The 26,622-nt window shown below is 34.2% G+C and overlaps 1 protein-coding gene across 1 annotated transcript in view; it reads right to left on the bottom strand.

Annotated features, from left to right (window-relative positions):
* SEMA3C (semaphorin 3C) overlaps positions 1–26,622 on the bottom strand; it is an 86,973-nt gene that overhangs the window by 18,002 nt on the left and 42,349 nt on the right. Inside the window, exons 11-12 of the mRNA XM_047752569.1 lie at positions 5,654–5,742; positions 2,356–2,397 (exon numbers count right to left, since the gene is read on the bottom strand). Of these exons, the coding sequence (XP_047608525.1) occupies positions 2,356–2,397; positions 5,654–5,742 (131 nt within the window). The remainder of the gene's footprint in view (positions 1–2,355; positions 2,398–5,653; positions 5,743–26,622) is intronic.

Genomic DNA, 26,622 nt, shown 5'->3' with positions numbered 1-26,622 from the left:
AATCTCAGCTTCCTATTTAGTAAGATTTGGATATTACAGCACTTCATCCACAGATTTTTTTCTGTAAGAACTAAATATTAGGGCTAACTCCTCATAAAATGCTTCAAATAGTTTCTGGTACCTAAGTACTCAACAAATATTAAGTAACAGTATCTACTATAAACTATCAAACCATCAATTTATACATTTCAATTCCAATTAATCACTTGAATCACATCTCACTCTATTATGTCTAATTATTTTATTTGGGTCGATGAATTTTTCAGGAATAGGCTGAAAATTATTGATCCCTAATTGAGACATTCAAATGGTAAGAAAACAATTGCATGTTTTGACAATAATTTTTCTAGAAATATTTGAAATAAATGTTGAGTATATTAAAAACAATATAGTGAAACCATCATTAAAATATTTCAAAGAAATCCGGGGGGGGGGTGTTTTTTGTTTTGACTGTGTGCACAGCTTACAGAAGTTCTCAGGCCAAGGATCAAACCCAAGCCAAAGCAGTGACAATACCAAATCCTTAACCTCTAGGCCACCAAGGAACTCCTCAAGGAGACTTGTTTATTTGAGGAAAGGATACAGGTAATTTCACTCTAGAAATTATCTATTTTATTAATCTATTTTCTGGTATGTGGACTGCAAGGAAATTAGAGAATAAAGGAGAATAAAATGGACAATAAAATTTTTAGTTTGAGCAGTATGGAATGTACTAACTTCACAATATTTAAATATATATAAAATTCCACTGGCAATTTATAATTCTTTCACACTGAAAAAATAACACAATATGCAGTTGTGCAAATGAATTCACCCCAAATCAAATAATTATCCTGCCCTGAATCCAACTCATCTCATGAAATATTTAAAATCATTTATAATATAAGATGTTGAAATAAATTTAATACTTTTTCCTGCATATGTGTGTGCTAAACATTGCAATTTAATGGAATGGCTTGTGAATTACAAGTTCCCAAGTTGAGTGAGGCGCTGAAACCTATAATTGTATATTGGACTACTCTGTTACACAAGTGGCTTTGTCTCCATTTTGAATATTGCTCTGATTCTTTCTCTTTCCATTAAACTACTATAAACAAAGAGATTACCCGCTGTCTTCAAAGGCAATTCTCACTTGGGTTTAGCTCCCCAGGACATTAGGAAAAATGACGAATGGCTTCTTGCTACTTGGGAAAATGTTTGTTATGCACCATGCAAACATTTTTACAGATGAGATCTTTAGCTTCCTTTACCCTATTTATTTTTCCTCATAAAAATTTAGTCAAGTGAAAACAGTGGAAGGCCAACTGTGGAACACTTCTTCATGTATAAGAGAATAAGTATGGTGAAGAACACTAAAATTATATCATCAGTTGTGCTAACACATAAAACCTTTATTCCATATTCCAAGAAAAATAAGGATTAGGCTCTTATAAACAGCGGTTACCAAAGACCCACATTATTTTAGGCAATTTATGTAAGTTAACTCATCTGTAAGGAAAGCATTACCTTGCAGAGGCAGAAACTTTAGATCGGTGAAGTTAATTTGTTTATAATATGGTCTGGTTGGGTTTAAATCCATGTCAGTCTCATTCTGAAGCCTACTACATTTTTGACTGTACTGTTCTGACCCTTAGAACTTTCGTTTTAGAGATAACACATTTGGGGTCTGGAGTGGTGCATGATTTGCACATGTAGATTGGAATTGGGCTTTTCCTCTTCATAATCATTGTGTATTTGTATGTTCAGGTACAGATTAGATGATCATACATTTCTGATAATCATAGTAAACTATTTTTTCCCAAATCCTGAACCCTGATATGGCTTAGATTTGAAATGTACAGATTTTTAAAATGACTTATAAACACTAAAAAACAGCACCTACCTAGAAATAAGCACAGAATAGAAAGAATGCATTGCACATTTCAAGCTTGTGACAACAGCAGGAACTCAAAAAGGGATTGATTACTCATTCCAAGTCCCTGAGAATGTGTGTGATGTTATAGTAGCCCAAATGCTAATGCTACATTCTTCCTTCACAAAGATTATTTTTATTTTAGTTGGCATCATACACTGTAGCATTTGAGATTACAGGATATACAAAATTTTTTATTATCTTATTGTGTGTATATTTAAGTATATATGTATATATTCTACTCTGATGAACTCATATACAAAAATAAACTTTTTTGTCTTCCGCTAAAGCTAGTAAATTCCATATTAAAATTAGTGTGTGGTATACCAAGAATAGTGCTATTTTTCTAATATTAAAATTAATTTTTCAGAAATTATAAAATATATTTTTTCACAATAGTAAAATTTTTACATGCAAAGAAAGTAAAAATGAGTTGTTTTTACCTTTTTAGATGAAATTTTCATTGTTGTTATAGGAGCATGATTCTAAAAAATGTAGAAAAACATTGTTAGTTGTTCAAATAATCCTTAAAAAGGATTTTATATTCAAAGACTCTTTCTGTTAAAATTCAAGAACTCATCATTTTTTTTCTCTATGCACATATACTTTCAAAGTCTGGCAACAGCCTTCTATAAATTTACTCTGTTTGAAATAAGGACAGATTTGTTACACAAATATATGCTTAAACTAAAAAAAGTGGCAATTATAACACATCTATCAACAAAGTCATTAGAAAAAACAAAAATTTGAGAAATTTTAGCAAAAACTATACTTTGGAATATTGAATATAATGAATAACTCAGGACTGGATCTGGGTACTTGGGTCCTGGGCTGTGGAATGGTACCCCATCTAATTCCTCCATAACACAGGACTCTGCGAAAGACACTATTGTTCACCTGCCAAGTGTTACTATGTTAAGAAATATTAGCCTGAACCATACCCTTTAATTCTTTTTGCTGCAAACAAAGCAATATTGTTAGGTCAGGTCCTCTTTTGATAAGTGTGAATTAGTGAAAGAACCTAGAAATTTTCTGAAATAGTCATTCTTTTTGAAAGTCATTCTGTTCTTAACTTTACTTCTTAAATATTATTAGTTACTTTTAAAGATTAAAATTTAGACTCTGATAACTTGATGAAGACCTGTGAAGTTTTAGTTGAATAACTCAAGTGGGAACACATTCTCAAAATCAATGAAACCCACAATTATTCTGCTTTCTGGAGTTGTGTGTTCCTAACAAATATTTAAAAGAGAAAATGGTGATATCTCTAAACACTAAATTACAACAAATCATGACATCTGTGTAGAAATACACACACATACAAAACAACTACAGCAGCTAATATGTACCTAGGCAACTACTAGTAGTTCTACCTCCAATTCAATTAAATTTAGGAAGTTGGACATATTTTCAGAAAATACTCTAAGAACTAAAAGAGTGGATGTGATATGCACTCTATAAAAGCAAAGTGCCTAGTTTTTAAAAGTTACATTGAGTTTTCTGCAGTATATCAGTGTGACACTTAGCTAAGGAATTTCTTTTTCAATTTAAATGTATTATTTTCTCAAGTGCCCATCACAGTATATCATACACACCCAATTATTTTTACCTCACTTCAAAAAATGTGACACAAACACCATGCTGAAGATAGTAACTGTATTTGGTAACTGTGTCTCTCAATTTAGCCATATCAGTCACTAGCACACCCATCCGGAAGAAAGCTCAAAAATTTTTAGTCTCTTGGATTGATGTCTCCTCACATGCATTTTGACTGACTCTGTTTTTCCACTGGGAGCTTATTCTTTAGGATGATAACACCAGCATAACTCATATAACAGACTGTATGTAGTTCGCACATGATCAAAATAACGTACATTTTTAAAATCTTTTCATAGAAATGTATTTGGGTTTGTGTCAAACACAATTAACATTTCCTGATTATCAAAAAATATTTCAGAATTAAAAAATGCACGGCTATCATACAGCCTTTTTCTTCAAGAAAACTACTGAAAAATGTACTTTATATTATTTGGCTATCCAAGTTGTCCCACAGAACTGAAGGAGAAAAAAATTATATATTTTATATTATATATTTATATCATATATTTATATATATGATATATTCATATTATATATAACATGATTTTGATTAGTCCAGTGAAATAATCAATTTCTTTACAAAGCAAGGAATAGAAAAGGCATTTGAATGCACATAGCTAATATTTTATGAGCATAATTTTAATGTACTAATCACAAGGAAACTTATACCAAAGATACTCTAGCATTAAAAACCATAAACCTAATAAAATGTTGGGAAATCTGCCAGAATTCCTGAGATTCTGTATTTGATTTTTTAAATATTTCTTCATAGTTAACATGTATTAATATAATCTAACAGCACTGAATTTTGATCATTTATATTTTATAAATCTGATACTTCTGATGACTGTGGGAATGCATATTAAGTTAACACATTCTAAGTCCACTCAACTAAGCAAAGCAATTTAGTGGACAAGCAATAGTCTGCTCCCAGGGGCTGTGAAGGGCTCCAGTATACCTGACTCTGTCTCCTCCAGAGTCAGACTCTTTTACTCCAGTATAGGATGACTCTGGTCTTGTGGTGTCCACAGCCATTGTTTTTTAATCGGTTTAGTTAGAAATAGAAGTTTGTAGTAGGACTGATTCCATGCCAAAGTTTCTTGGCAATCCTTAGCTGAGTTTTACCCATCTTTTCAAATGCAGGTAAGAGGGGCCACTTGAACTACAATGACTTAGACTTAAAGGAGAGAAGGGTTTGCAGGACACCATGTACCTGCTCTCCAAGCTCACAGACACATAAAAAATGGTCACTCTTCCCAGAGTGGTAGGATCTTGACTGAATTTTCCTCTATGTGCCTTTTTGTTGTTGTGTTTTTGTTTTCTTTTTATCCAAATTCAAAGACAAAGAGAATAATGCAATGCAATCTCAAGTTCAGACAATGAAGTTTTAAGTTTTAAGAGACAATATTTGTTTTATTTTACTAGAGTGACATTTGAATTGAAGCAATAAAACAAGAGAAAGCAAAGCAGTTTTTCTTGAAGTTCCTGGCTAAATAAATATGAGAAAGTTTATCTAACAATCAATAATGTGGAGGTATTTGGTCTCTGTGGCTTGTGAAACAAATGATAAAAGCCCTTTCATGGTAAATCTTTTAGACCTTGACCACGAGAATTCATTTTTTAAAAATAACGATGACCAAAATTCTTTAAGTTGTGATGACAGCAAAAAATTATGTTAAAATAACTTGAGTTCTCGTCGTGGCACAGTGGAAACGAATCCGACTAGGAACCATGAGGTTGTGGGTTCGATCCCTGGCCCCACCTGGTGGGTTGGGGATCCAGCATTGCCATGAGCTGTGGTGTGGGTCGCAAACTCGGCTCAGATCTGATGTCACTGTGGCTGTGGTGTAGGCTGGCGGCTACAGCTCCGATTAGACTCCTAACCTGGGAACCTCCACATGCTGCGGGTGTGGCCCTTAAAAAGACAAAAAAAAAAAAGATAACTTGAAATATGAAAAAATACTTCAGAAAAATATTTGTTCTATATTTCTCATTTTATCTGGTGTTTCTTACCCTCAAAAATTTATAATATTAATTTATTTGATCTTTTATCCAATATTTTTTCCACGTGAGTGTATGTAAGTTCAAAGAATTCCATTCATCATTCATATGTCAAGACTAATTAATAGAATTAGTTCAAACCTTAAAGACTTCCAGCTCCTCAAGAATGAGCTCCCCACTGGAAGAGCTGTTAGTAGGAAGAACCACCACCTTCTGCACAGTACCTCGATCTAAATCAAAGAAAGAAACAATGAGTTGCAAGCAACAAAGACTTTTAGACATAATACCACTGGCTTAGAATTTAGAATACCATTTATGTTATTACTTAGTCATCAAGAAAAAGATTGTATATACTGAGCTATTGCCATTTGCAGTATTTTGATTTCATTCCAAATGTCAAATGTTAAATTGATATTATGTAAAAGTCAAAAGGAACTAACAGGAACATCTTATATTTTGCACAGATTTGGTACAGTCATAACTATGAGAGGAGAAAAGAATGTCCAAATGAAATCTGGCAATGCTGGATCCTTAATCCGCTGATTGAGGCCAGGGATCAAACTTACATCCTCACAGAGACAACGCTGGGTCCTTAGCCTACTAAGCCACAAGGAGAACTCCTCAAGTGTGCATTCTTAAAAGATTAATACATAACTTTAAGTTTGGCCCTGTAGAATATTACTTACTCCTCTAATCTAACATTATAAAGTGACACTTCCATGTTTTTAACCTTGACACATAATGATTTGATTATCTGAGGAAAAAAAGTGACTATAAATGATTGTTTATAATAATTATAAATTCTAGTACTGGAAACTGATATTTGATCTGTAGCTTTGAGAGAGTTTAGACATGGTAATAGGTTTTGCTCACATTTCAAAATAATTTTCAAAGCAGAAACGTAGTTGTGACTTTGTTTCGGATGTAAACACCTATTCGTAGAATAATTCTATGGTTTTCACAGTTATCTTTATCAGCTGGGAAATGTTTCTTTGGATATTTTTTAAATATAGGTAAATTTTGAAATTAGATGCATCAAATAAGCTTGAGCAAGTAAAAAAAATGCACCTGTATTTCTCAATTTGAGATTGCCAAAAATAGAGATTCGAGATTTTTAATTAAGATAGTTTCATATGTCATATAAGCATTTTCTAATCATGTCACTGTACCAATTACTTAAGTTTTATATTTAAAATAAACTAGTTGAGATTTAGCAATGTAGGGCTAAAGCAAATTTGTGAGTTATTTGAGAAAGTAAAAATATATTTACTCACCAAAATACATTTCTATTAAAATAATTAATGAGTTGCTTCATGAATATCATCACCACTCTTTTAAAGTGGGAGCATGTAACTGGGAATTTATAATATGGACAGGTGCATTATCATCAACAGATGCTGAAACATCTTTTAATTATGTTGAGAAATGTCACTAAGAGATAACTTGAACTGAGATGTACAAGACTTCACAACTGAGAATTATTTAATGATGAATACCAATACAGTAAGTCTCAGATTTTAATGGTCTCTATTCCAAAGGTAAGCATTACTCTGACATAAAAGATCCCATTTCTTGTTTACAGTTTCTATTTTATGAACCTAACTGGAAGACTCAAAAATAGTTCTTAATAAAAAAATAAACCCTACATTAAAATTTTACCAACTGAAAAATTAAAACCTACTAAATAATAATAAAAGTGTTTATACAAACTAGACCTAGAGATTTCGCCGAAACAGTCCTTGAATCTTGTGAGGATACAAAATTTAAGCACCTGGTCTTTTGAAGTTTCAAACTACACCCTGTAATATAAAATTCACTTCTTAAGCCATACTCAAAAATAAATAAAAATCCTAAAGATCTGCAGGCTCTAGGCTTAATTAAGAAGCTTGGGAGTTCCCGTCGTGGCACAGTGGCTAACGAATCCGACTAGAAACCATGAGGTTGCGGGTTCGATCCCTGGCCTTGCTCAGTGGGTTAAGGATCCGGCATTGCCGTGAGCTGTGGTGTAGGTGGCAGACGCGGCTCGGATCCCTCGTTGCTGTGTCTCTGGCATAGGCCAGCGGCTACAGCTCCACTTCGATCCCTAGCCTGGGAACGTCCATATGCCACGGGAGCAGCCCAAGAAATAGCAAAAAGACAAAAAAAAAAGAAGCTTGGAAATTTCTGTTTCTCTGATTAGCTTCCTCAGAATTAGCTCTGTACCAACATGTACTAATTTCTGGGAAGGTAATTAATGCAGGTATAAAATGGAAGTGAAAAAACATTTCGGGATATAATGCAGAGACATGTCATAACTGAATATGGATGAATGTGATTGTAGGTGTTCCCCAGTTTCTATGAACAATTCATCAAACTAAGCACCGTAAACTTTTATGGGAATAAAATACACCAAAACCCCTAAACTTAAAGCCTTGAAATTAGAACATCTAAGGCAGGATTCTTGTGATTATATGTGTATGTGGGGGGGGGGGCGGTGGGGGATGTGTCCTGGGGGGTGGGATATGTCTGTGGGTGTGTGGAAGATGTGTAAAACTATCTTTGTTTTAGGGCCTGTTATAAAGATCATACTTAAAAAAAATCACGACAGAGTTTTATGGTTCCCTTCCGAAACTTGCAAGGATCACTGCCATTCTACATACCAGCAATGACCTCTTTATTGAGTAGAGACTGAGTAGAAACTAGAGGTAACCATAGTCCCCACAAAAACTGCATGCAAGGAAATCCTGATTACAGGAGTTTCCAAAGATAAGACTATCAGCTTTGAAAATAATTATGTATTCTCAAAGGAGAGTACTGGTTGCTTTTTACTTACGAGAACAATAATTTACATAAATCACCAATTTTTCTGAAAGAATCCACAACAAGCATAATTTATTTATAAAATATCACACAATCAGCAGCTGTAAAAATGGGCAATAAAAAGATAATGCAAAACTTGCTTTTGACTCATTTGCAACAAAAGATAGAATATCATTTATTTATTGCTTGTTTTCCTATTTTAGTTATTTTTTTGTTCTGGTAGATTTCCCTCTAAAGACCATTAAAAGGTAAAAATATATATTTCCATCAAGTAAAACATCAACTTATCTGAAATTCTTACAAAGATATAAGCAAATTTAAATATTGGTAACATTTCCTCACAATGAAGTTTAAATAAAACCACAGAAATGAAAGCTCCTCATAGTAAACAAATATTTATTGGATGCTCAATATGTGCTTGGATCTATGATAAAAATATATTATTTCAAGGAAATGAATATACATTTTAATCCTTTTATTTTCCACATTTAGACTTGAATTTGTACTTTATGAAGTAGCATTTCTCCAGAATTCTTCATTACTCTGGTTCAGTTTTCATGTGTGTCACAAAAGAACATATTTGTTCTCATTCCACATATTAAAGCTTTTATATCTGTAAATTAGTCATTAAAGTTTGTGAATTCAAATATAAATGGAATATCTTTAAATTTTTCTGAGACTCACTATTCACAATTGTTAATTCAGGTTTTATGAGACATTGAACTTATATAATTTAAAGGGGACTTCTTTAAAAATAATAATACAAAAACAGAAAACAGTTGTTTGTATCTTTTCTAAACTTATAAATGAGGAATTCTAAAGTTTATGGTTAAGTCCTCCTCTGATAATTAATCTAGTGTCTAAAAAAAAAGAAAGTTTCTATAAAATGGGCGATAATATATTCCTTAAATTGAAGAATTTCTAATTATCCAATATAATCTCACCTATATCTTACCACCACAATTTTATCATCCAAAATCAGTCTTTGAACAAGTCAAGGAAAGGCTAGAAAATTTCTTCTTTAGTTGAATGTAAATAGCGCTACCACCTTGTTTATTTTATTCAATAGCCTTTCTTCTACAGCTGTCAAGAATAATACTATACTCAATTTATTTTTCACATCTCTCCTAGTATATATCTGTATACCTTCCATACTTTGTTTCTCTTGTCTAAGGATGGGCACTCCCTGTTCAAGTATATCCTATCCAAATTCAAAATCATCTTTTTATCCTACCTTTTTCTGGACACCCTGCAGTTTGGCATTATCCTGTTTAAAATGTGGTGCTCAGAATTATACATGACTATGCAGTTGCTTTATCAGGATGCAGATCTTGCTGCTATTTAAAAGACACAGCAGTCTTTTAGTTGGTTGACTAAGAGTCTTATAGTTGACTAACAACTTAAGTGATTGGTCAATATTTCTAGTACTTGGAGACTCAGAAATAAATATCCCAACTTTAGTGTATACCATTTACAAAGCTCCACTCTAGATGTCTCTGTATTTCTGCTCCTGTTATAAACTCCCCGACTTCCATAATTTCCAGTTCAGATTCTTAAGAGACAGATTTAATTTGGTCTAATTTAGTCCTGATGAAGGCACACTGTAAACCAATGCTTGGTAGATAAATCAACTGTCAAGTGCTTATGTGTCATTTCAATCAACTGTGGTACTGGGAAGGCCAATATATATGAGATCCCCATGGCTACTTCCTAAGCAGGCCCATATTAATGTGATAATTTCTCTCAAAAATGCAGTTGTGGTAGATAACTTTGGTTTATTTTCAACACATTCACAAAACATCTGTTCCACATATAAAAAATACTTGTGAGGTATACTTGGGCTGCATCATTCATAGTAAGTAAATAAATGGACTTGGGTTGTCTTTCATCCATTTTCACTCATTGGTTCAACAAGAAATTATTCAGTACCTTCAGTATGTCATGTACTAAAACCAGTACAAATGCAAAGATAAATGGCATGGCACTCAAGAGTTCACAACCTAGAATTTATGGTTTCTTGAATAGTGTGTTCCCACTAAAATGTTAGTCATTGAAAAAGAGGCATTCTAGAATGTCCATAAAATTCCCAATCATTTATGTCTATACAAATCCATCTCTGAATCTTTTAGTTTGAAGATGATGCTTTAGTTGTCAAAAGTCTTCCTTCTGGTGGTGGTGAGAATGCATCCCTTGAGTGTATACAACATAAATTCCTTTTGTTTTTCCTCAGAATTGGGGAACAGATTTTATTGCCTTGGGAAAAGCACCATGCCTACAATATAGTTACAGTGAAGCAGAGTATCTTCATTTTCTCTTTATGCCTATGTCTGCTTGTTTGTAAATATAAATAATCATTTTAACTTCTGTAATGGATATAAGTTACTAAGGTCTACCCAGAATCACTTCCCCCTATTTTGGTAATAACACCCTGAGACATCTTTTGGAAACAATACCTCTCTCATTCTCAGTCCACATGTTTAAGGAATGGCGTATCTCTCTTTCAGCTCTAGGGAGATGCCTGTGCAATCAGAACAGCCCTTTACCCCTATGATTCATGCAAGAGTGAGCAGAGAAACAAGTCAAGGCCTAGCCTTCCCTGGGAGCTAGATAGGTGGGAGACTTTCTGAGTACAGGACTGTTAAAAACTTATAAATCTGGAGGTGCTGAGGTCATCTCTGCTACTATATGTAGAGACTCCATTTGAGAATAAACAATAAAAAGGAAAGCAGAGATGAAAGATGGTGAGATAAATTCCTGACAACACCACTTTAGCACAAATTCAGCTATATCTAAAACTGCCTCCTGCATTTCCCAGTTGAACACACACACAAAATAATAATAATAATGATGACGATTGTTATTATTTTCTTTTTAGGGCCACACCTGCAGGATGTGGAAGTTTCTGAGTTAGGGATGGAATCAGAGCAGCCACTGCCAGCCTACCCCATAGCCACAGCAATGCAAGATCCAAGCCATATCTGTGACTTATGCCTCAGCTTGAGGCAATGTTAGATCTTAACTAGTAAAAGAGGCCAGGGATTGAACCTGCATCCTCAAGGAGACTATATCAGGTTCTTAACCTGCTGAGCCACAGTGGAAACTCCACAAAATTATTATTTTTTAACCAATTTGATTGAAATATATGGTCACTCAATTAAAAGAACTCTCCCTAATAAATCTAAATGAATAATATTTGGAAATTGCTTAGTATGATGTCTGGTACACAGTACACCTTCTTTAAGTGCAAATTATTTTTTATTTGTAGCTTGGCCACTTACTATGTTTTTGACATTATTGGAGTCATCATTTTTTATGAACCACAACTTTCTTATCTATTATATATATATATATATATTAAAGTATTGTGACATAAATTAAGACAAATCTCACAAATGACTTACATGCTGTAAACCTATATACAAAGATACAATACACTCACTGACCCATATTAGTGATTTAAATTTTCTTTTATATCATTGAATCTTTAAGGAAAGTTCCCCAAACTTCTTTCCTGCATTACTTACACCATCTAAGACTGTCTTCTTTCTGATGTAAGAGATCATAACAATATTATCCTTAAATCTTTACACTGTCTCCAGATAAGAGAATAGCTTGCATTTACAGCACAGTATAAAAAGTAATCAAATATAACTCATTAGACTAGCACTATGAATATCCACCTGTTGAGTCTCACCTAACTAATCCTTAGTCTCCCTAGAAATTGCTCTGCCAAACTGCTTGCTACTGGGCTCTGCCAAACTGTCTTCATGCCTGGAGATTTGGAAGAACACTGTCTCCTTAATCAGATTTGTTGAGTCCCTTACCCCTGGTTATTATTCTGTAAAAACATTCTAGTCAGGATTGCCGTCATGAATGTCAGACTTTTCAGTCACACACATTTCTGCAGTCAGAAGGGTTCATGTTTAGTTTAATGTTCTGCTGTCACCTTAGTGAAATTATTAATAATTTTAAATAAGAGACCATGAATTTTCATTTTGTACCAGACCCTGCAAATTTTGTAGCCAATCTCATTCACCCTAGTGTCTGTAAATGTCTTCTAAGAAGACCTAAGCATGACTTCAGAGGTAGAATATTGTGGGAAAATCAATTCTAGTATTTGTTAATTAACATTAGTATTATCAAAGATAAAATCACTGTATTTGTAAAAAATAATACTTCCTTTATTATATTTTTCTGCACCAATTTGTTTATTAAAATTAAGAAACATAGCTATTCCCTTGTGGTGCAATGGGTTAAGGATCCAGCATTGCCACGACTGTGGCTCAGGTCACAACTGTGGCATGGCTTTGATCCCTGGCCTGGGAACTTCCATATGTCATGGGGATGGCCAGTAAAAAGAAATTAAACACACTTTAAAGCCAAAAACAGAAATGCGAAAGCTTTCTTTGGCAAATAAAATCATTATAGACAAAATAGGGAAGAATGACCAGACATCTTACATTGTTAGTTTCTATAATTAGATCTTTACCAATTGGCTGCCTTAGTTCATGTTGGTTAAAACATATATTCATAATGGATTTCTTTTTCCTGTTAGGCTATCAAACTGCTGCTAGATTCTTTTAATAGTATTTTTAAAAATTTATGTATAACATTGAATTATAAGTTTATAAAAATCTTTATTAGTAGTTTACTAAATATAAATACACTTTTAAGAAGGGGCAATTCTATTCATGTATGCCCTTCCACCCCAGTAATATGTCCTATTATACAAATAGTTTCTCCAGGTGTGGTATTCAGTTCACCTCATTCAAAAACTATGGAGTTGCCTAAAAATTTAGATGTTGGTTCCTATGTTAGACCACAGATTTATAATTTTTGGAAGTGCTAATTTTAAATAAGCTTTACAAAGTAAACATATATGTATGCTCAAATATCTGAAAATTACAGGTTAACAATACAATTATTTCTAAAATAATTTATTAGTAGCTGTATTTGTCACTGAAGAAGCTACTGCATTCATTTTGAAAATATTGGCTGATTTTTAATTTTCTTTCTGCTTAATTTTCGCTAAGATAACATATTTACTACTAATACATAATATCAATAATTTATTTGTAATGTGCTAAAACGCTCTGTGGTAGTCCCCAAGCAAAATTATAAGAAAAAGTTTAAAATATTTTGAAAATCAAGGTGTATATATACAAATTTATATATAAAAGTGTATACATATTTTGAAAGTATGTATATAAAGTGTATATACATGAAATTACAAAAATACCACTTTATCTTTACACATTAAAATAATGTTAAGCCCAGAGTGGCCATAGATATGAAGAAATAGGTGTTTTCACACACTTTTGGTAAAGATGCATCTTGAAAAATCTTTCTGGAGGGCAATATAGCAGTTGGTCATGAGGCAGTAACTAATACTAAAATATCCTTGCAGGAAAAAAAAAACTATAAAACTAGATGAATTATATGGCATTTCTTTGTAGGTAATGGATAACAGACAGTACAATATTAAAAGGAGAAAAAATTCACAAGATAGTCTTCATGAATACCTCATTTTCTGCCTGGGAACAACTTCTCAACAGTTGCAGAGAGCAGGTATCCATATAGTGCAGAGAAAGCAGGTATGAGAATTTGGTACAGCAGAATAAAATTAATTCTGTGGCACACAGTATTAGAAACAGAGAGCTGTCCAGAAAAGGCCTTCCAGAAGTCTATATGGAACTCTTTTGTGGGTCTGTGGCTGATTCCCATCAGATGAGAATACCCAAGGCTTAGCAGATTATAGCTCCTAGTGGGAGTATGAACAGCTAAATTACAGGTGGAGCAGTTCTGGAGAAGAGCAATGCTAGATTAAATTGGAGCTCTGGCCCTATCAGAGTAGACAGATCACACTGACACTTTCTTAAAACTTGTTAAACTCCTGGCATCCAGCTGACTTAAAAAGGCTGAGCCTATAAGAGTGAATGTCACTTTCTAGAGTTAAGACTTACTTTAGGCCGGCCCTAACACAATTTGTAACCAAAATCTGACAGGTCATATTGGGAGTTTGAGTCTTACTAAATTAGAGACATACCTTGAGCACAAGAATTTTAACAGAGAGTAAAGCAAGTCTAAACAAATACAAGATGATTGGCTAATAAGTGACCACTTGAACCTAAAGCCAAGATATTATCTATAATGTCCATTATCAACAACAACCAAAATGATTATACATCGAGAGAGAGAGAATGAATGAATGAATAAAACAGTAATCATTAGTCTTCAAGAAGAAAATGAAGTTAAAATTATCCGGATGTTAGCAAAAACTTTAAAGCAGTTGTTATATTTTTATAATTATACATCATAATTACATTCAAAAAATTAAAAGATAATTCAGAAATGAAAGGAAGGTATGGTCCTAATAAATGAACAGATAAGAAAAGCTCAGCAGAGAAATAAAAGCTATAAAAAGTCAAATGGATAATTTAGAACTGAACCACCATAACTAAAACAAATTCTATAGATTTAATATCAGATTTGGGTTGAAAGAAGAAAATAAATGAACTTGAAGATTAGAAATTGCCCAGTTTTAAGAACATAGAGAAAAAATAATTGAAGGAAATTAAGAGAGTTTTGGGGCATGTATGACATTATCAAATGATATATGTTTAATTATAATTCTGAAAGGATAATAAAGAGAAACTGGGGAAGAAAAAATATATGAAGAAATGATGGCTGAAAAATTTCCAAATTTAATTCAAAAATATATTGTAGATCTAGGAATTCAGTAAAACCCTAGCTAGAATAAAAGAGCCATACACAGGCCCATTATATTTAAAGTGCTAAAAAAAATTATAGAAATAAAACTTTGAAAGCAGCCAGAGAAAAAAGATAAGTATGAGAACAAGGAATATAATTACTTCTGACTTTTTATTAGAAACAATGGAGCCAGAGATAATGGAATGACCTTTTTTAAATACTGAAAGTAAAAAAAAGGTAACTTTTATGTCCAGTGAAAATGCTCTTTAAAAACTAAGATAAAATTAGGAGTTCAGTGGTTAACGAATCTGACTAGGAACCATGAGGTTGAGGGTTTGATCCCTGGCCTTGGTCAGTGGGTTGGGGATCCAGCAATGCCACGAGCTGTGGTGTAAGTCCCAGATGGGGCTCGGATACTGCGTTGCTGTGACTCTGGTATAGGCCAGCAGCTACAGCTCCTACTGGAACCCTAGCCTGGGAATCTCCACATGTCGTGGGTGTGGCCCTAGAAAAGGCAAAAAAAAAAGAAGATAAAAACTAAGATAAAATCAATCCTTTTTAGATAAATAAAACCTGGGAAATTATTTTTTGGCCACACCCAAGACATGTGGAAGTTCCTGGGCCATGGTTGGAACTGGAGCCACAGCACTGACAACACCAAATTCTTAACTGCTAGGCCACTAGTAAACTGTAGAGCTGGGAAATTTTGTTGCCTCTAGACTCCCTACATTTGAAGAAATGCTACAGGATGTCCTGCAGCATGAATAGAAATACTATAGAAGGAAACACAGGTTTACAGGAAGAATAAAGAAAACGATTTATGACCTCTTTCCATTAGGGCTGATTGGTTTGTATAGGCTTGGAGCATGTGGGTGTTTCTGCAGCCATTTGCAAAAATAAGAAAAAGTTGACATATGAACAAAGCTGATCCCCGGTCCCTGCTAATGAAGACAAAGCTGAAAATTCCAAAGAAAAAAGATGGTGCCCTTGTCAAGCCACATCTAAAAACCGCTCTGCAACTGCAGTTTTCAGTTTTGTGAACTATTAAGTTTGTAATAAAACATAAAAGGTAATATTTCTGAGACTCCTAAGTGACATTAAAATGATCCTTGTTTCCCTCTCCCCCCCAAAAGTCTAACAGAGCTATTTGTGACACCTTACAGAATGAAAAAATAATTAGTATTTATGGTATAATCCCTCTATATGTGTAGAGAATTGCATTTTATTTTTAACATGGGCTCATTACCTTTTTTTCTGCAGAACCAAATTTAAAAAGTGTTTTTGTTTGTTTGTTTTGATTGCTTTGGTGGTTTTTTGAACTACTTTGGTCACAAAATCTGACCTTCACTTACTGAAGCCTATTTATGGTCTTTATTTATTATAATTGGTTTGAAGATTTCTATGTTTCACTGTGGAAAGAGTACTATATTTCACAGGATGTGATTCAAAGTTCTACAAACCATTTTACCTAATATATATGCACGCATTACTTTTCCTTTTCATATGCTTCTGAAAGCTGAAATACATTTGGCTTCAAATTAGAGAATATAACTGGATTGCTTTTTTTTTGTTTACTACTTTCTTCATCAAAAAAATAAACATTTAGGAAGTTCCCTGTGGCACAGTGGGTCAAGGATCCAGTGTTGTCACAGCTATGGCACAAGTTGCAAGTATGGCTTAGGTTCAATCCCCGGTCCTGTATCTTCCACATGCCGTGGGTGCAGGCAAAAAAAAAAAAAAAAAAAAAAAAAAAAACTCAAGCAATTAAAAAAATGATAATTGAAGACATGTAGCAGATGTAGTTAAGGAAAGCTACAGGCTGAAATCAAGTTCTGGTTATTACTAAAGTGATAAAGTAGAATCTAAGTATTTAAAAGTAAACCTACTAAGGCTTTTGTACTAATTCAGGACACTGCTATTGTGTCTGCCTAACTTCAGTTACATTAGAAGGAATACAACCAATTAGTACTGTTTCATCATATGCTGAATGTTGAGTACAAGTGTAACTGCACTCTACCATGGTTCTTTTTTTTGCAATTAGACCTCAGGAGTAGATAAGAATTGCTCATTAACAGCCCAGTTAATAGCAGTTCTTATACCACTACTGAAAAAAATAAATACACCTGCCTCCCCAAACCTGCCAAAGTGTCCTCTATTTCCATTGTATCCAATCTGGTTTTATACTTGAAAATGGTATAAACTTGAGAAAAACCTGACTCCTGTGATCCTTTTTATTTCTCTATAAAGTGTAGATACAGTATTTGCTTTACATACCTGACAAGGCTGTTCAAGATCAAAGGCAAAAGTCTATGTGTGAACTTTCCTTGTAAACTCTACAGAGTATAATTTTACCCTTAGTGGTGTGAAACTGTCCTTTATTCTCACTCTCTTCCTGTTACATAAATTGCTTACTGTTCTTATACACCAGTGCTTTACTTTTATCTATGTTTCTAAACAAACTCTCTCATATATTACAGGCAGATTCATCTGTGATCTAACATTAAAGGATTTTTTTTTTCCTCTCGGCTTTTCCTAGTACAATGTACTCAAACTGAAGTAATACTATAAAATAATTATCTACCTATTATTCATTGCTTGTCTTGTCTCACAAGAATATGAACTTTATGAAAGGAAAGACATTTGTATATTTTGTTTACTGCTTAATTTTAGTGAATAGGAATCTAGTATTAAATCTAGTATCAGGATTTGCAACAGAAATTCAAAAATATTTGTGTATAAACACACATAAATATATTTATATTCACAGAGAGGCATGATTGATTTCACTAAATATATATCTACTACATAGATACATGCATATATGTCCCTACTGGATGCTTACTAATTTCTAGGCAGTACACTTAAAGTTTTATATACATCATCTCATTTAATCTTTAAAATACATCCATAAAGTAGGTACAATAAAGAAAATCAGGCCTAGAGATGCTACACAATAATTTTCTCTAGATCATAAAACTGTTAGAGAGCAAGATTTAAACACAGGTCCTTTGAAGTGAAAGCATGTTCTCTAACTCTTAACCTAGAATTTTTCCACAGATAAATTATAGCCATTCTAACAAGTTATTCTGTATTTAACAAGGTTTTGGAGAAATCCAGATTAAAATTATAATTAGCCATTATGAGGAAAATCTCTGGAAATTTTAATTTACCATTTCACACTGCCATATGTAGACCTTAGATTTTACAGGTAAACACACACATGGTTGTATCCATTACTGCTTTGGAAATTTTGGAGTTACACATACAGATAAGTTAATTGAGAAGTAGGGCAAAATTTTAAGGGCAATGATTGTGTTACTAAATTGGCAATTATATAAGGAGTGACTAAATTATATGCTTTGGCTTAGTTGAGGCTTACCAAAAAAACCCCAGAAAATAGCAAAATGTGCCATTTAAAATTTTTGACTTAGTAATTCAACTAAAGTTTCTGTTCTCATGAAAAATATCTAATATATGATGTATCAAAATGTTCTTAAAAAGTGTTAAGACTTCCAGGCCCTTTCAAGTAGATAGAACTCAAAGCCCTGGCCAAGACAAGAATTACCAGACCCTTATCATCACCTGAACTGTCTCATTGTAAAGTTCCCTTCCCCCACCTTGAGCAACCTGGCCTACTTCTTCCTGCTCCCTACTAGAAAAGGTATGTATCCCACTCCTCACCTGTCCCTATAGAGACATTATATGTCCCCAACCAACCAACAAGTGTATTGTAAGACCCCTCTTTACCCAACCAATCAGCAGGTCAGCAGGTATATGGAAAGACCTCTCTTTTACCAGGGCTATAAAAACAGACAAGACCACGAGCCCAGGCTTGGCTCAGCCTGATTATCAGGAAGTTGTCCCACTGCACTTACAGCATCTCTTATCTCAAAAAACTCTTCTTTCTCTTCACCTCACCATGCTGGTAAATTCTTCTTTCTGACAAATGTTCACAGACCATGACAATAAGTTTACCACATAATATGTTTGTTCTAGTTCTAGAAACTAATTTTCCCCATAATGATTTAGAAAAATTCTAATTTAGAATTATACCAAGTGATAATCCATCAACACATGGATTTCCTGGTGATGCAGCTAAAGAATACTCAAATAGAGTCTCAAGAATTGCTAAAATTAATGTTTTAGGATTTTGTACATTACTAGAATGTGCATATCTCTTTTTAGTATCCTTTACTGCACTACATCATCATTTTATTTTCATTTGAATTTAAAACAAATGGGCTTACTTTACATAATGCAGGTGTATGTTCTATAAAGGTTTGACTGATTGTACACATGATCCAACAACTAAATTTCCAAAGATGCAAAATTAGAGCTAACTCTATTTAATCCTTTATTATTTGGGGAAAAGAACTTCTCATCTGAGATCAGTGAATTTATGGTCATTAATTAACTTATTTTCCTGATCCATTTCTACCATAAGATAAGCTGTTCTGCATTAGTTTTCAAAGATTAAAGCACATACAGAAGCTAGCCTGGAAGAGCTACCTGTTTTTCTGGGTAGAGAGGTGCTTTCCCTTCTTCATTCAGTCCTCTCTCAATCCACAGTGGACCTGCCCAGACTAACCCCTTATTATTTCATGTTCATATCTCATTCTTTCCATTAGAACTGTCTCCCCTCAAACTTTAAGAAGACAGCTAATGAGGAAAGAAACATATTACAACAAAGGCACTCTGACATAACTTTGCCACATCTAATGATCTTGACCACTGCTTCTTTCCCTGTATATTTTCTTTTCTTGAGGTCACCATGATATTATTTCTTTTTACTCGTTTTGACTTTCATGGTCATTTCTTCTCCATTTCCATGGTAAATATTCTTTATTTTTCACCCTTAAAGAGCTCCTTAGAGTTAAATCATTATCTGCATAGTTCCTGGACTGACCTCAAGAATTGTCATGGATTCACCTCACACCTACATTGCTAACAGCTCTTCTATCTCTATCTCTAGCACAACTCTCTGTGCTGAAGTATATCTACAATAACACCCTCTTTGACTTATCCATCTAGATGGTCCATAAAATCTTTAACTCAGTGTAAAACAGACTTAGGTTGGAATTTAATTACTGTTCCTAAAAGCTTCACAACCATAAGCAAGCCATTTAATATCTTGGAACCTCAGTTTATAAAGTTTTAAAATGGGGATAATGATTCTATCTCATAGGGTTGCCATGAGGTTTTAAAGAGATAATGTACTTTAGGTGATAAATTCAGCCTCTAATCATAACAGTCATAATAATGGATAAGTATGCCATTCAAAAGGAGTTCATTACTCTCCATATCTGCTTGCTGAGGCTATACTCCCTTGATCAGTGAATGGCAGTTCTTTTCACCCCTTTGCCAAACCATAAATCTACAAAACACTTTAGACACTTTTTTTCATCTGCCCACCTGCCCCAAATCAATTTGTTATCACCAGGTCCTTTCCTTTTCCTAAATATCTCTTGATAATCTCTCTCAATCTCTGACTTCTAACAATATTTTAATTTAGGCTCTTATCACTTCTTGGCTAGAAAAACCAAATGTCTCTGGTCTGCTTTATGGCCTTTTGGAATGCACTGTACATCTTCCTTGGGCATTGAGGAGAATACATTTGAAAGTCAAAATGGAGTAACTGGTTCAGACATCCAAGGTAAAATCAGGTGGCCATCGTGGATGTGACTTCAGACACATTCCTGTCTTGTTGAGAATCTGAATTTTCTGAGCTGTGTCAAATTCAGGATGCCACAGCTACTCTCAAATTGCTGTCTGGTGGCAGCTGGCAGCTACAACCTTACGTTTTCAAGGTCTCCTCCTATAACTTTTAAATTGGCCAATAATGAAGTTGCTTTAAATCAGATGTTAAAAGAGGAGATGTAGTTGCCAAAAGCTCCTGTTACGTATATGTTACATATATGTTAACGCTGCGTCAGAAGTTAAAAACCTATTTAGATAAAATTAGACAACTGATTACCTGGCTACAAGTCTCCCCTGAAGTGCCAGGTCCTGACTGGGTTTCAGGCTTATTATCCTGAACTTTAACTATCTATTAAAGTTCCAATTGTTATTCCTTCAACTACTTGCAACTGAGTCTGTGACACCAAAATGGCAGATCAAGGGACTGAGCTCTTAATCATTCAAGACTCAGATCCAAGACTTTGGAACTCAGGAATATTTCCAAATCCATGTCCATTCCACCAAACTGAGGCAGATCTATGCCCTATTCCAGTAGGAGGCAGCCAGAGTGGTTGTTGCCTCAGCCCCTGAAAGATTTGGGGAAGGTTGAAAGAAAAGGGGGAAATGAAACAGCCCCTAAAACTGAGTTATTTCACTGAGTTTATGATTAACCTCTCTGTACAAACATTTTTTCCTTTCCTGTCCAACATCTGTTCTCCTCAAGATTTAGGAATATCAAAAAAAAAAAAAAAAAAAAGCGGGGGTGAGGTGGTTTGAAATTGAGCAGGACCCTGTGGGACCCTCTCGGGAACAAAAGTTTTCCTGTGTCCCTGTTTCTTGTTTGTAGGAAACAAGCTTTATGAGTCAGCTTTCATGACCTTTCCTGGGTTCCAAAGGACAGGTTCAAAGAGTTGCTAATCAGGGAAAGAAGAGTCTGCAAGAGACAGGGGAGAATAGTCAAGAAACAACACTGCAGCTTTGGGGCAGGGTTCTGGTTCCTCCCCAAGGAATATACATAACAATACCTTCAAGTTCTTCAACAAGAATTAAGGCCCCTACTCAGATGGAGGATGATAACTTTGGGCTGAGATCAAGATTCCTGAGTACAGATCTGCTACTTCACTACCAACCAATCAGAAGAGTCACACAACCTGCAGCCTTGCCCCAGATTTTGCCTATAAAAACTTCCCCAAAAAACTATGGGAGGAGTTTGAAGTCTTTGAGCATAAGCCACCCATTCTTTTCGCTTGGCTTTCCAACAAACTTTTCTTTGGTTAAAAGCAAAAAAAAAAACCACCAAAAAACCCAACTAAAAACCAAACAAACCAAAACAAACAAAAAAACAAACAAACAAAAAACAAACCCAAAAGGCTCCTAACTGGCCTTTTCTCTATCTGTAATATATCTTTTGCATTAATGCCAACGTGATCTCCTTAAGTGTGTATGAGCAGAGACTGACCCACACTAAGGTGAACCTTAGTAAGTCACATCCTTGTATATCTTCTCCCCTAGAGTGCAAGTGGCATGTGTGATCTGCTTTTAGCGCACAGAATAATGCTAAATTGACAGTATGTCAATCCCATGATTATGCCACATTGTATGAAACACCATATTAGCAGACTGAAGGAGCAAACAACCATGTTTTGAGTGGCCAATATCAGGGACCTGAAGTGGCCTCATTCCTGCATAAGAACTTAATTTTCCAAAAAATCATGTGAGTTTGGAAGAGATTTTGAACTCCAGAAAGGAATGCAGTTTGGCTTACACTTTAACTGCAGCTTTGTGGGACCCTGAGCAGAGAGACCTGGTTCTAGGGATTAGGAAATAATCTTTGGGGGACTATTATTATATTTACCACATTAGTGGAACAGAAAAATAAGCATCCACCTAAGTAAAATACTTATGACTCTAATACCACATACTCACTTCAGAAAATCCAGTTTCAAATCTTTTCGGTCCTATTCACATTAAACTTCATATTTTAAAGTGAAACATTTCTTTCCATCTTTGCCAATTTGAACTCCTCTCGAGAAGTTCCACAAAACTTTTTTTAAAAAAAACTCTTTCCACAATGACAATTCCCAGAACTGCCACCTAGCTATAAACCTCCTCTGTGTAGTCATATAGAAAAGATCTGGCCTGGCTGTGAGATTTTCTGCAGGGATGTAGGCTACTTCAGGCAGGTCTACTTCAGGCAATCTTGTGTACCACGAACAAGAATATAGTATGATTATTTCTCCTTAAGAAACAGACAAAAGACTTCATAAATTAATGTATTTAGGCTAGAAAACTTTCTTACATTCATATAAGAGCAAGGGGGTTAAATGACAGCAACATACAGGGATGAGGTTTGACTATAATTGTTTATATCAATGATTAAATAGTAAAAGAGCCAGTGATACGGAGTATATCATTGCCATCTCTCCTATTGAGAGGTACTACCTTCAGTAATGATGTCCTGAAATCCTCCATATAGATCTACTGAATATGCAAAATCTATTTTAATAGAGGCCTTCAAATTAGACTTATATGTGCTTTGGTGAGTGCATAAGATATTTTGAACAGATATAAGCCCCATTGTAAAATAAGTTTTAAACTGTGCAAAGATTTAATGATACATCAAAAGATGAAGTACTATTCCATTTTTTCATTCTCTCCTCTCCCCCAAAAATATTGCTTCCTTCATCCCTAAATATATGGTGACTGACATAAAAAGACTCAGAGGTTAATTCACATACACATCCAGTCTGTTGCAAGTCTTCTCTGTCACCTTTTAAGATGTAGCTTGTTCACATATAAGACTTGGTGACAATGTGTAGAGTGGACAAAAGTGAGTGATGTCATTTGAACAAAGCAATGCTGATGCTAATGCTGACTGTCAGCACATCAGCAGTATCTTCTTGACATGCGTGGATGAAACACTTAAGTTTACAGTAAAATGAGACACTATAAATGAAATCACCTTAGCTGCATAAAAGGAAAATAATAAAAGTGGTGGTAGATCAGGTAATAACATGAAGAGGATAAATGCTCAGGATGTGAAATCTAACAGTAAGAAGTTATATCTTACTGTATCACATACCCAATGTCTATATGATCTTCACTTGTCTGAGCTTTTGTCCAAACACACTGGAGGATAAATATAGTTTATTCACTCATTCATTCAAATAATACCTACTGAGTGACAAATTTGAGTAGTGTACTATTCTAAGTATTGAGGATATACCAATGAACAAATCAGAAAAATATCATCGCTCCCTATGGAGTCTACATTCTCACAATTCCTCATAGGGTTCTTATAAGGATTGGATGAGATCCAATAACATATCTGGCAAAAGATAAGCACTGTAAACATCTTTAATTAGCATCATTATAAGAGTAATAAAGTATTTCAGAAACCTGAAGGAGCATACTTATTTGCATAATAAGTAGCATGCCAAATAAATAAATGGGTAATTCAGGCAAACTTAGTGACACTAAAATTTATAAAATAATTACATGAGATTTTTATGTTATCTTTTTATATTTTTAATCTACCTCTGAAGACTAGCTTAAAGTAAAATAATTTTTTGAAAAATTTTCAGCAATTATCCAGATATTTATTTTTAATAAATTATCTTTTTACAGTAAAATTTAAATGAGGGCCTTTGTCTCTGGAGTGGCAATCATGGCATGGACGCTCTTGCATTTTTTCTCTTCACATACCCCTTTTGCTACTCTTCTACATGATCAGGGAGTCATCACACAATGATTTAGCATCTTTCTCCTGTCAATTCGGTCATGATTCCACTCTGTTCTATTAGTATTTCCTACTGTGAAAATCCCTGTAGAATCCTGGGTAAACTCTAAGAAGTTTCCAGATTCTGCTTTGGAAAGTAGTGAACCACAATGTTATTAAAAAGCAGTGACTTACAAAGGGATTTGCTCTTACTCTTAAGCAAAGAAGACGTCTAAACATTGTCCTTAGGGTAACACTTATGCACAGCCTATAACTGATGGTAGTCTTTTCTGAAGTCAAATGGACTGCTCCAGCTATCAAATTTTATATTGAGTATTTTTGAGAGTACTTTAAAAATCAAAATGCCTGGGTCTGCAGTTCATTAAATATGCCATTCCAAGAGATATGACTGCCAGAATTGGTTAGTTACTATGAAGGCAGTTATCCTGTAATGCTGCAAGGCAAACATATTAAGGCTTTAGTCACATATGTGGCACACACTTCAAAATTCCACACTTTCAAAGGACTTACTGGAGCCAACATTCCAACTTCGTACTCATCCAGTTAAACAGAAGCTAATAAGAAGCATGAAAGAACACATATTATATAAGAATTCTGGCACAGCCCCACATGTATCAACCTTACATTTAAAAAAAATCATAATGGCATTAAATCATCCTAAACCTCTAACACCCATTCACAAGACTACTCTCACTCCATCATCGGAAACTACGTCATTCTGATTCATATTGAATCAGAATACTAAAAAATGTAAATTTGACAAAATATATCTGAACTTGACCCAAACACTTAAATATTTTCATAACACCAAAGGCAAAAGGAAAACAGGCAAAAATCTCACTGTGCATTACAGTCAGCTTTCAACAAATAGTTTGAATGTTAGCAGTAGGTGGCAAAGTTAAAATAGAAATGTTAATTCCTATGAGAACCCCTTGCCTGCTGCTTTATAGCTTTTCCTAAAGATGAAAAAAAGAAACAGAGTAAGGAACATAAATAACCCACCACCCTCGGACTAAAACTTAAAATTAAAAAAAAAAAAACCAAAAAAACCCCAAATATTACAAAATATCAACAAATATTACCAAATTTTAAAAAGAACTGATTTTGAAATAAATTTTTTTTCAACTTGTGCTCCTTTTGAGGAGGAGAGGTAACAGGAATACAGGAAAAATAATTAAGTAAACTTGATTTCCAGTCTAGAGTAGCAAGACATTTTTTGTTTGTTCTTTTTTCCTTTCTCTTTCTTGTCTGCCCTGTGTCATATGGAGTTCCCAGGTCAGGTATCAGATCTGAGCCACAGTTGCAACCTGCCATATCCTTAACCCACTATGAAGGGTCAGGGATCAGAACTTGCGTTCCAATACTCCGTAGATGCTACCAATCCATTGCAACACAGTGGGAACTCCAGTAAGACATTTTTCACTTGAGATTAAAGATGATGTATTTATATAAAGCAACATTATAAATTCCTGTACTATAGTTACATATTATAAAATAGCTTCTTTAGGAAGTCTCAATTTTTCTAAAATTATATGATTATTCAGTAAACTTTTTCTGTAAAAGACCGAACAATAAATATTTCAGGCTCTGTGGGCTAAGGAATCTCCGTGGCATCTGTTCATCTCTGTTGTTGTTGCACAAATGCAGTCACAGACAAAATGTAAATGAATGAATATGGCTGTGTTATGATAAAACTTTATTTGTGGACACTGAAATCTAAAAATCTTACAATTTTCACTGCCCATGTAATATTCTTCTTTTTTTTTAATCATTAAAAATATAAAAGCATTCTTAGTTGGTATACCATACTTGCAGTAAGTGGGCTAGATTTAGTCCATGTTGTAGTTTGCTGATCCCTAGATGAGAAATTGAAAATGAAAACTAAGAAATAAAAGATCAGAGAACAAAGCTTCTTCTTACTTTCTTTCTTTCTCCCTCCCCTCCTTCCTTCCTTCCTTGTGTATCTACATATGTATGTAAGTATTTGTTTGTTTACTTGACAGCTGGCAGCCTCCAAAAACTAATAAGGGAGTCACAGAAGGGTAGAAGGCCAGATTACCAGCCTCTCAAACTCAGCCAGAGTAGTGCACTGTAATGGACTAATGGAAATAGTTACCAGGCACTGAGCTCACACACTATAATGGAGATTCTATAAACCAGGAGTCATTCTTAATATGCAAAGTGG

The sequence above is a fragment of the Phacochoerus africanus genome, chromosome 11, assembly GCF_016906955.1.
Source record: "Phacochoerus africanus isolate WHEZ1 chromosome 11, ROS_Pafr_v1, whole genome shotgun sequence".
NCBI classification, from domain to species: Eukaryota; Metazoa; Chordata; class Mammalia; order Artiodactyla; family Suidae; genus Phacochoerus; species Phacochoerus africanus.
This window is presented reverse-complemented; position numbering and strand designations above follow the sequence as displayed.